General features: G+C 44.4%; 1 protein-coding gene across 1 annotated transcript; it reads left to right on the top strand.

The window, feature by feature from the left end:
• The first annotated feature begins 5,818 nt into the window (after positions 1-5,818).
• LOC109399878 (aminopeptidase N-like) lies at positions 5,819-8,713 on the top strand. The gene is made up of 2 exons (XM_019672365.3): positions 5,819-8,370; positions 8,428-8,713. The coding sequence occupies exons 1-2, from the start codon at positions 6,005-6,007 to the stop codon at positions 8,642-8,644; spliced, it is 2,583 nt and encodes an 860-aa protein (XP_019527910.3). The 5' UTR covers positions 5,819-6,004; the 3' UTR covers positions 8,645-8,713.
• Positions 8,714-11,035: the final 2,322 nt, after the last annotated feature.

The following is an 11,035-nucleotide window of genomic DNA, read 5'->3' on the forward strand; positions in this document are numbered from 1 at the left end:
AGGAATTCCTCATCTAATTTTTGGAGGAGTTTCTGGAGATATTTGTGAAAGAATATCTGGAGGAACTCCCAAAGGAAGTTCTGGAGAAATTTCCAGAAGAGCTTATGGAGGAATTCATGGTGTAACTTCTGGAAGAATTTCTGAAGAAATTTCTGGAGAAATTTCTGGAGGAATCTCGGAAAAAATTTTGGAGGATTCCCCGGAGAATTTTTGGAAGAATACCCGGAGGAGTTTCTGGTGGACCTTGTGGAGGTGTTTCTTGAGGAATTCCCGGTATACTTCTAAAGAAATTCCTGGAATAATTTTTTGATGATTTTTTAAAGAAATTTCTGGATGAATTCCCCAACGAATTACTAGAATTTCCAGAGACACTTCTGGAGGTATTCCCGGAGGAATATCTAGAGAAACTTTTTGAAGAATTTTCAGAGGAATTTCTCGAAGAATGCCCTGAGGAATTTATAGAAAATTCCGAAGGAATTCCTGGAGAAATGTCCGGAGGAATTTCCGGAATGAATTTCTGGGGGAATTCACGATGGCATTTCTGGTGATATTTCTGGAGGAATTTAATAATGTTTTTATGGATATATTCCCAGCGAAATTTCTGTATTCGCCTTCATGCCTCATTTCACCTTCTATAAACTTTCACAATTGTTCGCAACCTAGCAAATACTATCATATCTATCATTTCATTATGCACTTTGATCTCAACTCCCTAACATTCTGAGTAGAAAATGATAAAGCCATAGTAATTTTTTTGAATTTAAAATACGGTCGATAAATCAGCCAAATGTTTGGAGAAATCCCTAAAGTAATTTCTTGGAAAACTTCTCGGAGTAATTTGTTGAGTAATTTTCAGAGGAATTTATTGAGAAATTCTCTAATCTATTTCTGGATGAATTTCCAGTGCAATTTTCCGACAAACTTCCAGAAGAACTTCTGGAAGAATTCCTGGATAATTTCTGGAAGGATAACCGGAGGAATTTGTGCAGGAACTCTAGGAGGAATGTCCGAGGAATTCTTGTAGAATCTGCTGAAAAATCCTCAACGGAATTTTTGAAACATCCCCGGAGGGTTTTTGAAGGAATTCCTGGAGGAGTTTCTGGAGAACCTCATGGAGATGTTTCCAGAATAATCTTGATGAATTTCCGAAGCAATTTCCAAATGGATCCCCAAATGAATTTATAAAATTCACAGACAAATTTCTGGAGGAATGTCTGGAGGAATTTCTTGAATAATTTCTGGTGAATTTTTCGAAAGAATTGCTGGAGAAATTCCTGAAGGAGTTCTGGAGGAATTCCCGAAGAAACGTCTGGAGGAATTCACGAAAGAATTTCAGGAGGAACATCAGAAAAAAAAAATCTAAAGGAATTTCTGGAGGAATGTCTACAGAGATATTTCTGAAGAAATTTTCAGAGGAACTTCCTGGAGGAACTCCTGAAGTAATTTCTTGAATTATTCCAACAGGAAAGGAGGAATTCCAGAAGAAATTCACGAAGGATTTTTTGGAGAAATATCCGGAGAAATTTCTGGAGGAATTGCTAAAGAAATTTCTCGATTCCCTGAAGATTTTCTGGGAAAAAAAATCTGAATTAGTTGCAGGAACAATTTCGGGAAGAAGCTCTCGTGAAATTTCTGGAGCAATTACCGGAGGAGTTTCTGGAGGACCTCTGGAGTTTCTGTAGGAGTTCCCCGAACGAATTCTGATGGGATTCACAGAGGATTTTTTTTTTTTTTTTTTTTTTTTATCTGTATTAACGAGATTTTTAGCCCTAGGCTAGTTCATCTCGGGACCCACGCTTTCGATCCCAGGTCCTCGGCGTGATAGTCAAGTGTTCTAACCATCACACCAGGTCCGCTCCACTTCTCAGAGGATTTTTTGGGGGAATTCCTAGAAGAATTCCCGGAGGAATTTCAGGATCAATTCCCGGAAGAGTTTATGTAGGATTTTCGAAGAATATCTGGAGGAATTTTCTGGAAGAATCTCTGTACGAATTCCCGTCAGAATTGATAGACAAATTTCCGGAAGAAATTTTGGATTAATTCCTGGAAGAATTTTTAGAGGTTTTTTTTGAAGAATTCCTTTATCAAATTCAGGAGGAATTCGTGGATGAATTTCAAGGGCATTTTCCGTAGGAATGCGGTAAGGATTTTCTGGAGGTATTTCTATGGAAATTTTGATCCACAGAATGAGTAAGCTTTCTCTAAGCTTACAGAAACTTCGATTTAGAGGAATCTCTGAACTAATCAATGAAAATAATTCTGGAAGAGCGCTTCGAACTACTTCCCAATTAACTCCTGGAGCAATTCCTGGAGACACTTCTCAAGGAATTTCACAAGGATAATTTATAACAAATTTGGAATCCCTGGTAGAATAACGAGAAATTTCGGAACGAATTTTATGTAGAGCTTTCAGGCAGGGATATCTAGAAAACTAATACAAGCCCCCGGAACATGATCTGCCGAAGCAATGAAAAAATATCTGGGAAAGAGCTTCTCGAGGAAATGTGTTGCGCACACGGCCAATAGATGAGCTTACGCGGGTTCCTCTGCTCTTCCTGTTGGCAAAATACAAGCTGCACAGTGCATGTACTTTGGTTCATAACCATTGACTATGGTATTACATTAAGAATTTTTATTGTATTGGAAAAAATCGCATTGCTCTAGAGAAATTTTCATGAAATAAAAATTGTTACGGATGTTCCGGATCTTCCGGTGGGCCAATAAGTGGTCACTTCGGTCCATAATCCAATTATTGACTACGGTCTTAGTCCAAGAATTTTGATTATATTGAAAAAAAAAAAAAATCGCATAGTTCTAGATTAATTTTCATGATATGAAATTTTTTACGGATGTTCCGGATCTTTCGGTGGCCAATAAGTGGCCACATTGATCCATATGAATAATCAATCATTGACTACGGTCTTAGACCAACAATTTTGATTGTTTTGGAAAATATCGCATAGCTCTAGACATTTTTTTATAAAATGACAATTTCTACGGATGTTCCGGGTCTTCCGGTGGGTCAATAAGTGGCTACTTTCGTCCATAAGAGTATCCAATCATCGACTATGGTCTTAGACCAAGAGTTTTGATTGAATTAAAAAAATCGCAAATTTCTAGAGGAATTTTCATCAAATAACCATTTTTACGGATGTTCTGGATCTTCCGGTGGGTCAATAAGTGGCCACTTTGGTCCATAAGAGGACCGAATCATTGACTATGGTCTTTGACCAAGAATTTTGATTGCATTGGAAAAAATCGCATAGCTTTAGAGAAATTTTCATGAAATAACCATTTTGACGGATGTTCCGGATTATCCGGTGGGCCAATAAGTGGTCACTGTGGTCCATAAGAGGAACGAATCATTGACTAATACCATTGACCACGAATTTTGATTGTATTGGAAAAAATCGCATAGCTCTAGAAGAATTTTCTACAGATGGCCATTTTTACGTATGTTCCGGATCTTCCGATGTACCAATAAGTGGCCACTGTGGTCCATAAGAGGACCAAATCAGTGACTATGGTCTTAGACCAAGAATTTTGATTGTATTGGAAAAAATCGCATTGCTCTAGAAGAATTTTCATCAAATTGCCATTTTCACGGATGTTCCGGATCTTCCGGTGGGTCAATAAGTGGCCACTTTGGTCCATAAGAGTATCCAATCATCGACTATGGTCTTAGTCCAAGAATTTTGATTGTATTGGAAAAACCGCATAGCTCTAGAGGAATTTTCATCAAATGGCCATTTTTACGGATGTTCCGGATCTTCCGGTGGGCCTGGTACTCTTACATCGAAACCAAATGGTCCCCAACAATGTTGGACACTGTCATGCAACTAAATTATACTTCTCCGGTGGGATTTTGAATGCTGGTTATCGAAATTACTGAAAAACCTGAAGCATTTGCTCAAACTAGCAGAAGAATAGGAAAAACACTCAGACATATTTGCCTCCCCCGAAAGGGGTAGGGGTTTTGCGGGGCGGCACCGATGGCGAAAGTTAGTACAACTATTCCCCTTGAATAAAACTCCAAGTTTTTGAGAATCGGTCAATGCACTGCTGAGAACGAGCAGTTTCAAAATTTTTGGTTCGTCCTGGTACTTAACGGGTTAAATACCTTGATCTGTTATCCTGTTGTTATTTTTTTCTGCTCGGGTTTGGTTAGGCAAACGCATGAACACATTACTTCGTCACTGGTACAAAAGTGTGTATTCAACTGGTCCATACAAAGAGTATTCACAAAGTGACTTTTATTGTTGTTGGGATGGGATGTGATGCTCTACAAATCAGCTCTACAAATCAACAGTAGCAGCGAAGACTACGCCAGATGCAAGCCTGACGTTTACCACTAGGATCAATTCATCCGCGCTAGGGTGTACGGAGTCGATTTGGCATACGCTCCACTTGAGCGGAGGGCGATCATCGTCCTTTAGAGGAACCAGCTTGCCGACCAGTACGTTCGGCTTCCGGAAACAGTGTTTCGTGCATTGTTGTAGCCGGTGGAAATAGTTTGTAGACCAGGCCTTCCAAAATGTTTGGACCCTGCGTTGCATTTCCTACTTACCAGAGTTAGAGCCGCTTGTTAGACAGCTGACACAGATCGGGTTCTGGAACCGCTTGAAGAGATGATCCGACCAGGAAATGCCCCGGTGTAAGGACTTCCATTTCGATCCTCGTAGAGGGCGGTCAACGATCGCGAGTTTAGGCAGCCTTCGATCTCGCATAGTATGGTGATCATTGCTTCGGTTGACAGTGCATCCAACCCGAGGACTCTTCGAAAGTGATGTTCTATCGAATTAACCGCGGCCTCCCAGAGGCCACCGAACGTAGGGGCGTTAGCAGGAATGAAGTTGAACCTAATGGCGGGCTCAGCACAGAATGACGCCACCTTTTGTTGATGCTGTTGGTGTTTGAGCAGAGTTCTCCTAGCTCCCTATCCGCGCCCTTGGAGTTGGTGGCATTGTCTCAGTACAAGGTGACCAGTTTGCCTCGGTGGGCTACGAAATGCTTCAACGCGGCGAGAATGGTCACAGTGCTGAGGTCGCTGACCAGCTCGAGGTGCACAGCCTTTGTTGCCATGCAGACGAAGACGGCGACGTATGATCGAACGGCGAAATCGGTTTTGTCCGGCGTACGGGGCCTTCAATTAGACGGGTCCGCAGTTATCGACACCGGTGTTAAGCAACGCTCGAGCCGAAGTGACTCGAACCTTCGGATCGGAAGCTGGCCCACCAATTGGTTTTCCGCCTGAGGCCGGACGCGAGCGTAAGCCGGAATTTACTTGCCGCTGTGCCAAGTTACGGAGATCCCGAGGCTAAAACTGCTCACGGATGTGTGCTATCATCGCACGATGACCCGCGTGTAGGGGTCGCTTGAGCACTGCATCATTGAGTTGTGAGGTCAATGGGTGTGCGGATACGAGGAATGGTTTAACCGGCAACCGACACGGAGTAGACCATCGTGGATGGACGGATTCAAGATTTTAAATGGCAATTTCTTGAGATCCGTTTCCCGAGCAATCGATTAAAACTCGTAGTTTCAGAATTGATATCAGAATGCAGACAGTAGCAAGTTAATTGGTTTAACCTATTTCGTGTATTAGCTGATGCTCACCTCGATGGCATAGTGCACGTTTAGGGGCCATTATGACCCCAATGCACGACTAGGGTAAAAATTTACTGAGTTAAAGCGGAAAAGTGCCCAAAATTCTAGCCACTGCCCAAAGGCGCCCGGCCTTAAATGTACGTATATCATCTCTACTTTGTCAACCTATACGATTGCGGGGAAGTTAACGGTGCGAGTATGAGTGAGAATTTCTTACCGCATTAACTGTTTTATCACCTAATGTTATGGTCATCACATTTCGTCATAAATCTACCATAAAACATACCAGAATAATTTACGACCTCATAACAATTCAATCCAATGGTTTAAACGTTTGCAAAGTACCTATAAATAGTCCATAACCAACTTCTTAACGTTTACTCTAGTCGCCGTCAAGATGATCTACATTAAGGCTTTGTTTGTTTTAGTCTCATTTCTTGTGAACACAACGGTAACCACCGCGATCAGCTACCGTTTACCGGACAGTACCTATCCATCGCACTACATCGTACGAATCGAAACAAACTCAGACCTGGGATCTGCGGATAACTACACCGGACAAGTCACCATAACCTTGAACGTCTACTACCCAACGGATCAGATTGTTTTGCACGCGGCTGATAACTTGGAAATCCTAGAGCTTCAACTACTACAGCTTGAATCTGGTGAGACAATTGTAGTACAATCCACGGAGCTTGTGAACGAGACTCAGTTTCTGAAAATTTACACCGATCGGGTGCTAAACGAGACCGAACAGTACCAATTGAGGATTAGCTTTCAAGGTCGTATGCTAAGAGAACGAGTGGGATTTTTCCTCGAAGCCTATCAAAACGGAGCGGAGAAAGAATTCTACGCAGTGACCGCGTTTGAACCGATACATGCTCGCAGGGCGTTTCCCTGTTACGACGAACCGATGTTCAAGGCAACGTTCGACGTAGAGATTGAATGCGGCAAGGACTACAGTGTCCATTCAAACGCTCAAGCGATGGAGACTCAGATGGTTGGGAAGGACAGGAAGTTGGTGCGGTTTGAGCGTACTCCTCCGATGGCGAGTTATCTGGTGGCTTTCATGGTATCGAAGTTTCGGGAGGAAGTTCGGGACTTTGGTGGGCTGAAAATCGGAATGATTACGCAGCCGGATGGGGTGCGAAGTAGAAATTTCGAATTTGCCTTTCAAGCAACCTGGTTCTCCATTGATGCCCTTCAGAGGTATACTGGCGAAAAGTATCCTTTCGCCAAGCTCGACCAGGTTGGCATTGATTACTTTTACGGTGGTTTGGAAAATTGGGGCTTGATTTTGTACATTACCGATGCCCTGGTGGTCGATTCGCAAGCTGACACTTGGGATAAAGTTGACTCAGCTAAATTGATCGCCCACGAGGTGGCTCATCAATTCTTCGGGAATCTAGTTGGGCTGACTTGGTGGGAGCATTTGTGGTTGAAGGAAGGATTTGCCACATTCATGTCGTACAAGTTGACCGAACTGTTTCTTCCCGGTGCACGTCAGGTGATCAAGCAGCAGTATTTCATGGACAGATGGGAGGCACTGCATTTCGATGCCGATTCCATAACATATCCCATGTCAAACTACGTGGAACATCCTGGGGCAATTGCCATGCACTATGGAGCGGAGATAGTATATAATAAGGCTGCCTGCGTGATACGAATGATGGAGGTGGCGCTTGGAGAGGGCGTATTTATGGCAGGAGTTCAGGACTACATCGCCAACGACCGCTATGGTACAGCGGATCCCTACAAACTCTATCTGAGTCTGCATGAGTTTGCCGTTCTCCCGCCGAATGTTCACATCGCCGAGATATTCCATTCGTGGGCCAATCAAGCCGGTCATCCAATTGTCTACGTGGAGAAGATCGGTGAATTCGGCTGGTACCGATTGACACAGCAGATGTATTGTGATGCGGAAACTTGCAAAAGATCACGATGGTGGATACCGATATTCTATAGTTCATACGAGTTGGGTGACTATTTTGGAGGTTGGTTTCCTGACTCTGCAGAAACCATCACCGTTGCATTGTATGGAAATCTTCCGTTGGTCAACAATCGGGGCTACGGATTCTACCGAGTCAGTTATTGCCAGCGAGGGTGGCAAGACATTATCATCAATTGGAACAATATAGATAGTGAAAGTCGGGCCAAACTGATCGATGACGCATTTTATTTCCTTTGGAATAATGGAAGTACAATTGAACCCTTGAAGGCCATGCTGGATTTGCTCAAGACGGAATCGGATCCACTTCCGTGGTTGGCAGCGATGGATGATCGTACGATGAGAAAACTACTTCTTATGGTCAAAGGGCGATCAGAAGTTGAACCATTTGTTCAACAAATGGCGCGAAATTTGACTCTGGACATGTTGAAGATCTTCCGGAATGATACTCGCATCGAAAGCAATCTTGCACGTCGAAAGGCTATAGATTGGGAGGAACGAATGAACTTGACCACAACTCGGAGAGTCGGAAGGTCAAATCAAGGTTCTTATATGTGTCCCCAGATGTTGTCTCCAGAACTTATGGTCGAACTTCGCTGCAATGTGAAATTTTTGATCGAGATGCTTCGTAGCGTTGATTTGACAGTGTGCTTTAACGGCCCGGATGAGTTCCGGCAGTTTTTGGATTACTTATTGCAGAGCTACGAATGTCCGGAAGTGTTGAAAGTGATTCTGATTGTGCTGAGAGAGGGGGCGTCGCATGTAGATCAGCTCATAGATAAGTTGGCCAATGACCTATACGACTTGCAAAACAGGTAAGTATTCATTTAATCGATTGAACTATGGATAACCACGTTTTTCATCCCTTGTAGTATCGAAAGTGATCAGTTGGAAGAATTCTTGGAAGGAGTCACCTATTACATTTACGATCCTTATCATCAACGACTGTATCAGCAGTTCATCGATCGCTTGGAAGTAATCAGCGAAGAGCAACGTTCTACCTTGTTTAGATTGTTGGATTCGCAGCAAAGCCGCATTGCCAGCGTTGTGCAAGTGCTGCTGAAATTTCAAAACTTTCTTTCGGTTTGACGAATGCCGTTATAAACTTTGATAAGAATAAAAGACAATCAAATTTTCCAAGCAAAGACATCCGTAAGATTTCCTTATTTCTCATTTCACGTCATCATTCTGTCTGTTCACATAAACAGCTGACCAAATTGACCAGGAAAACTTGTCCACCTCCTCCGTTTGACCAGATTCGTATGACTTTTCACATAAAGTACTCACCTTTTCCACCCAAGGGAATTGGCTATTTTGGGCTTCGCCGAATCAATGATCATCAAGTGGTCCCCAACCCATAAGAATCGACCCCATTTTTTGGTTCGGCGAAGTGTCCGATTGCCGGCCATTCGTTCACCGGCCGTCGTCGTCGCAACTCGCAATAGTGTCAATAGACACAACCGGATCGAAGAGTATCATCATCAAGAATGTATGTACTACGGCAGAGCCGAGCGATGTCTATTTGCTTTTCTGGCACCTACCTCTATGCTGTGCGCGCTAATTTATGGACTGAATTTGTTATCGGAATCAGTTTCCCTTATGTCGTCGTCGATGCGTCAATGAAGGCGAGTGTAGGTGGACGAACGGTTTCACACCTGTTGCAAAGGGCAGGGTCGAACTAGCTCGACGAGTTTTTCTTGGCATTCTGACATTATGAAGAACTGGAGAAGGATAGTGTCTGAGACAGTCTACCGCAATGTAGACATAGAAGAATTTGTTAAAATATAATTAACTATTTGGGCCCATATTTATTTATTTATCGTAGTCCATGTCAGGTTGAAGGAGTTCCTCATGTTTCCCCGAACGTATAGGGTTCCTAGGTCTTCTTCAGTCGCCTGAAGTCAGCGCGTTCCTCTGCATACATGCCTTTTCACTTCAAGTTTTTGACTAGCGAAGAAAGATTTTTCTCCAAATCCGTGCGTCGGACCTAACTTCGGAAGTGGTGCGCTGTGTAGTACACCTGGTCAGCTATACAGCGCACCACTTTGGGGCAGCAGGGACTAGAGTCATGGGGCCTGACGAACGCCCCCGCTTGCGAGTCAGCCGCGTAGTCGCCGGTTAAGAATAGAAATACTAACCCCTATTCAATTTGTCAAGCGACCCGTGCCAAGGAATGAGTGATCGAGGGTGTTGAAAAAGATGCTCGATCTTTAACGGAGCCTGTGGGGTACCTGTCGTACTAGATGATCCTGGAGCTGAAGCGCGAGAAGGAACACTAGGGCGCCGCCTACAAGAGGCTGGCAGAAGAGGTCCTTGGTGAGGGTGTAGAGGTGAGGGCTCTTACACATAAGGCGACTCTGAAGGTCAAGGACATTGATTAGATCACCAAAATGGAAGAGCTCGTCACGGCACTGCGGCAACAGTGTGATGTGCAGGTGGTCGCCGCAGCCGTTAGGGCTGATAGCAGCAGGGACACTGATAGCTTTGGTTCAGCTACCTGTGGCGGACGTCAAAAAGTCCGTTAAAATAGGGAACATAAAGGTGGGTAGGTGCGTATGTCCCCTGACATTCCACGAGCCACCAGAGGTTTGCTTCAGGTGTCTGGAACCAGGACACAAGTCGTGGGACTACAAAGGCCCCGACAGGCGCAAACTGTGCAGGCGATGCGGCGCTGAAGGTCGTAAGGCCCAAAGCTGAACGAGTCCACCCATCTGCATGATCTGTACCGGGTATTCCTCGAACAACAGACAAGAAAGCCGCAGTGAACAACAAATCACAGTGCAGATAACGCAGCTGAACCTGAACCACTGTGACGCGGCTCAGCAACTGCTTTGTCGGGCGGTTTCTGAGTGGGAGACGGATATCGCCATCATAGCGGACCCATACCGAGTACCCGCCGACAACGGCAACTTTAGTCGCGGATGGGTCGAGAAGAATGGCGGCGATATGGACGACGGGTAAATATCCCGTCCAGGAGTTGGTGTCTACTACCTATGAGGGCTTCGTGGTCGCTAAAGTAAATGGGGTCTTCTTCTGTAACTGTTATGCGCCTCCGCGGTGGCCGATCGAGCAGTTCACGCAAATGCTGGACCGCATAACGACCGTGCTAACAGGGCGAAGGCCGGTGGTAATAGCGGGTGACTTTAATGCCTGAGCCGTGGAATGGGGAAGCCGTTTCTCGAACCAGCGGGGTCAGATCCTGCTAGAAACATTGGCCATCTTAGATGTTGACTTGGCTACTTAATGTCGGTAGTACTTATAGTCGAAACGGAGCGGAGTCAATTAAATATTGACGTGACCTTTTGTAGTCCTGGCCTAACAAGTAGAGTAGATGATGGCTACACTCACAGCGACCACCTGGCGGTTCGCTACAGTATCGACTACAACAACAGCAGGCAGCGGATAGATGAAGAGGCGGCTAGGCCAAGGCCAAGCCCTCGCAGGTGGAAGACATAATACTTCGACGAAGAGGTATTTAGG

This window comes from Aedes albopictus, chromosome 1, assembly GCF_035046485.1.
Source record: "Aedes albopictus strain Foshan chromosome 1, AalbF5, whole genome shotgun sequence".
Lineage (NCBI taxonomy): Eukaryota > Metazoa > Arthropoda > Insecta > Diptera > Culicidae > Aedes > Aedes albopictus.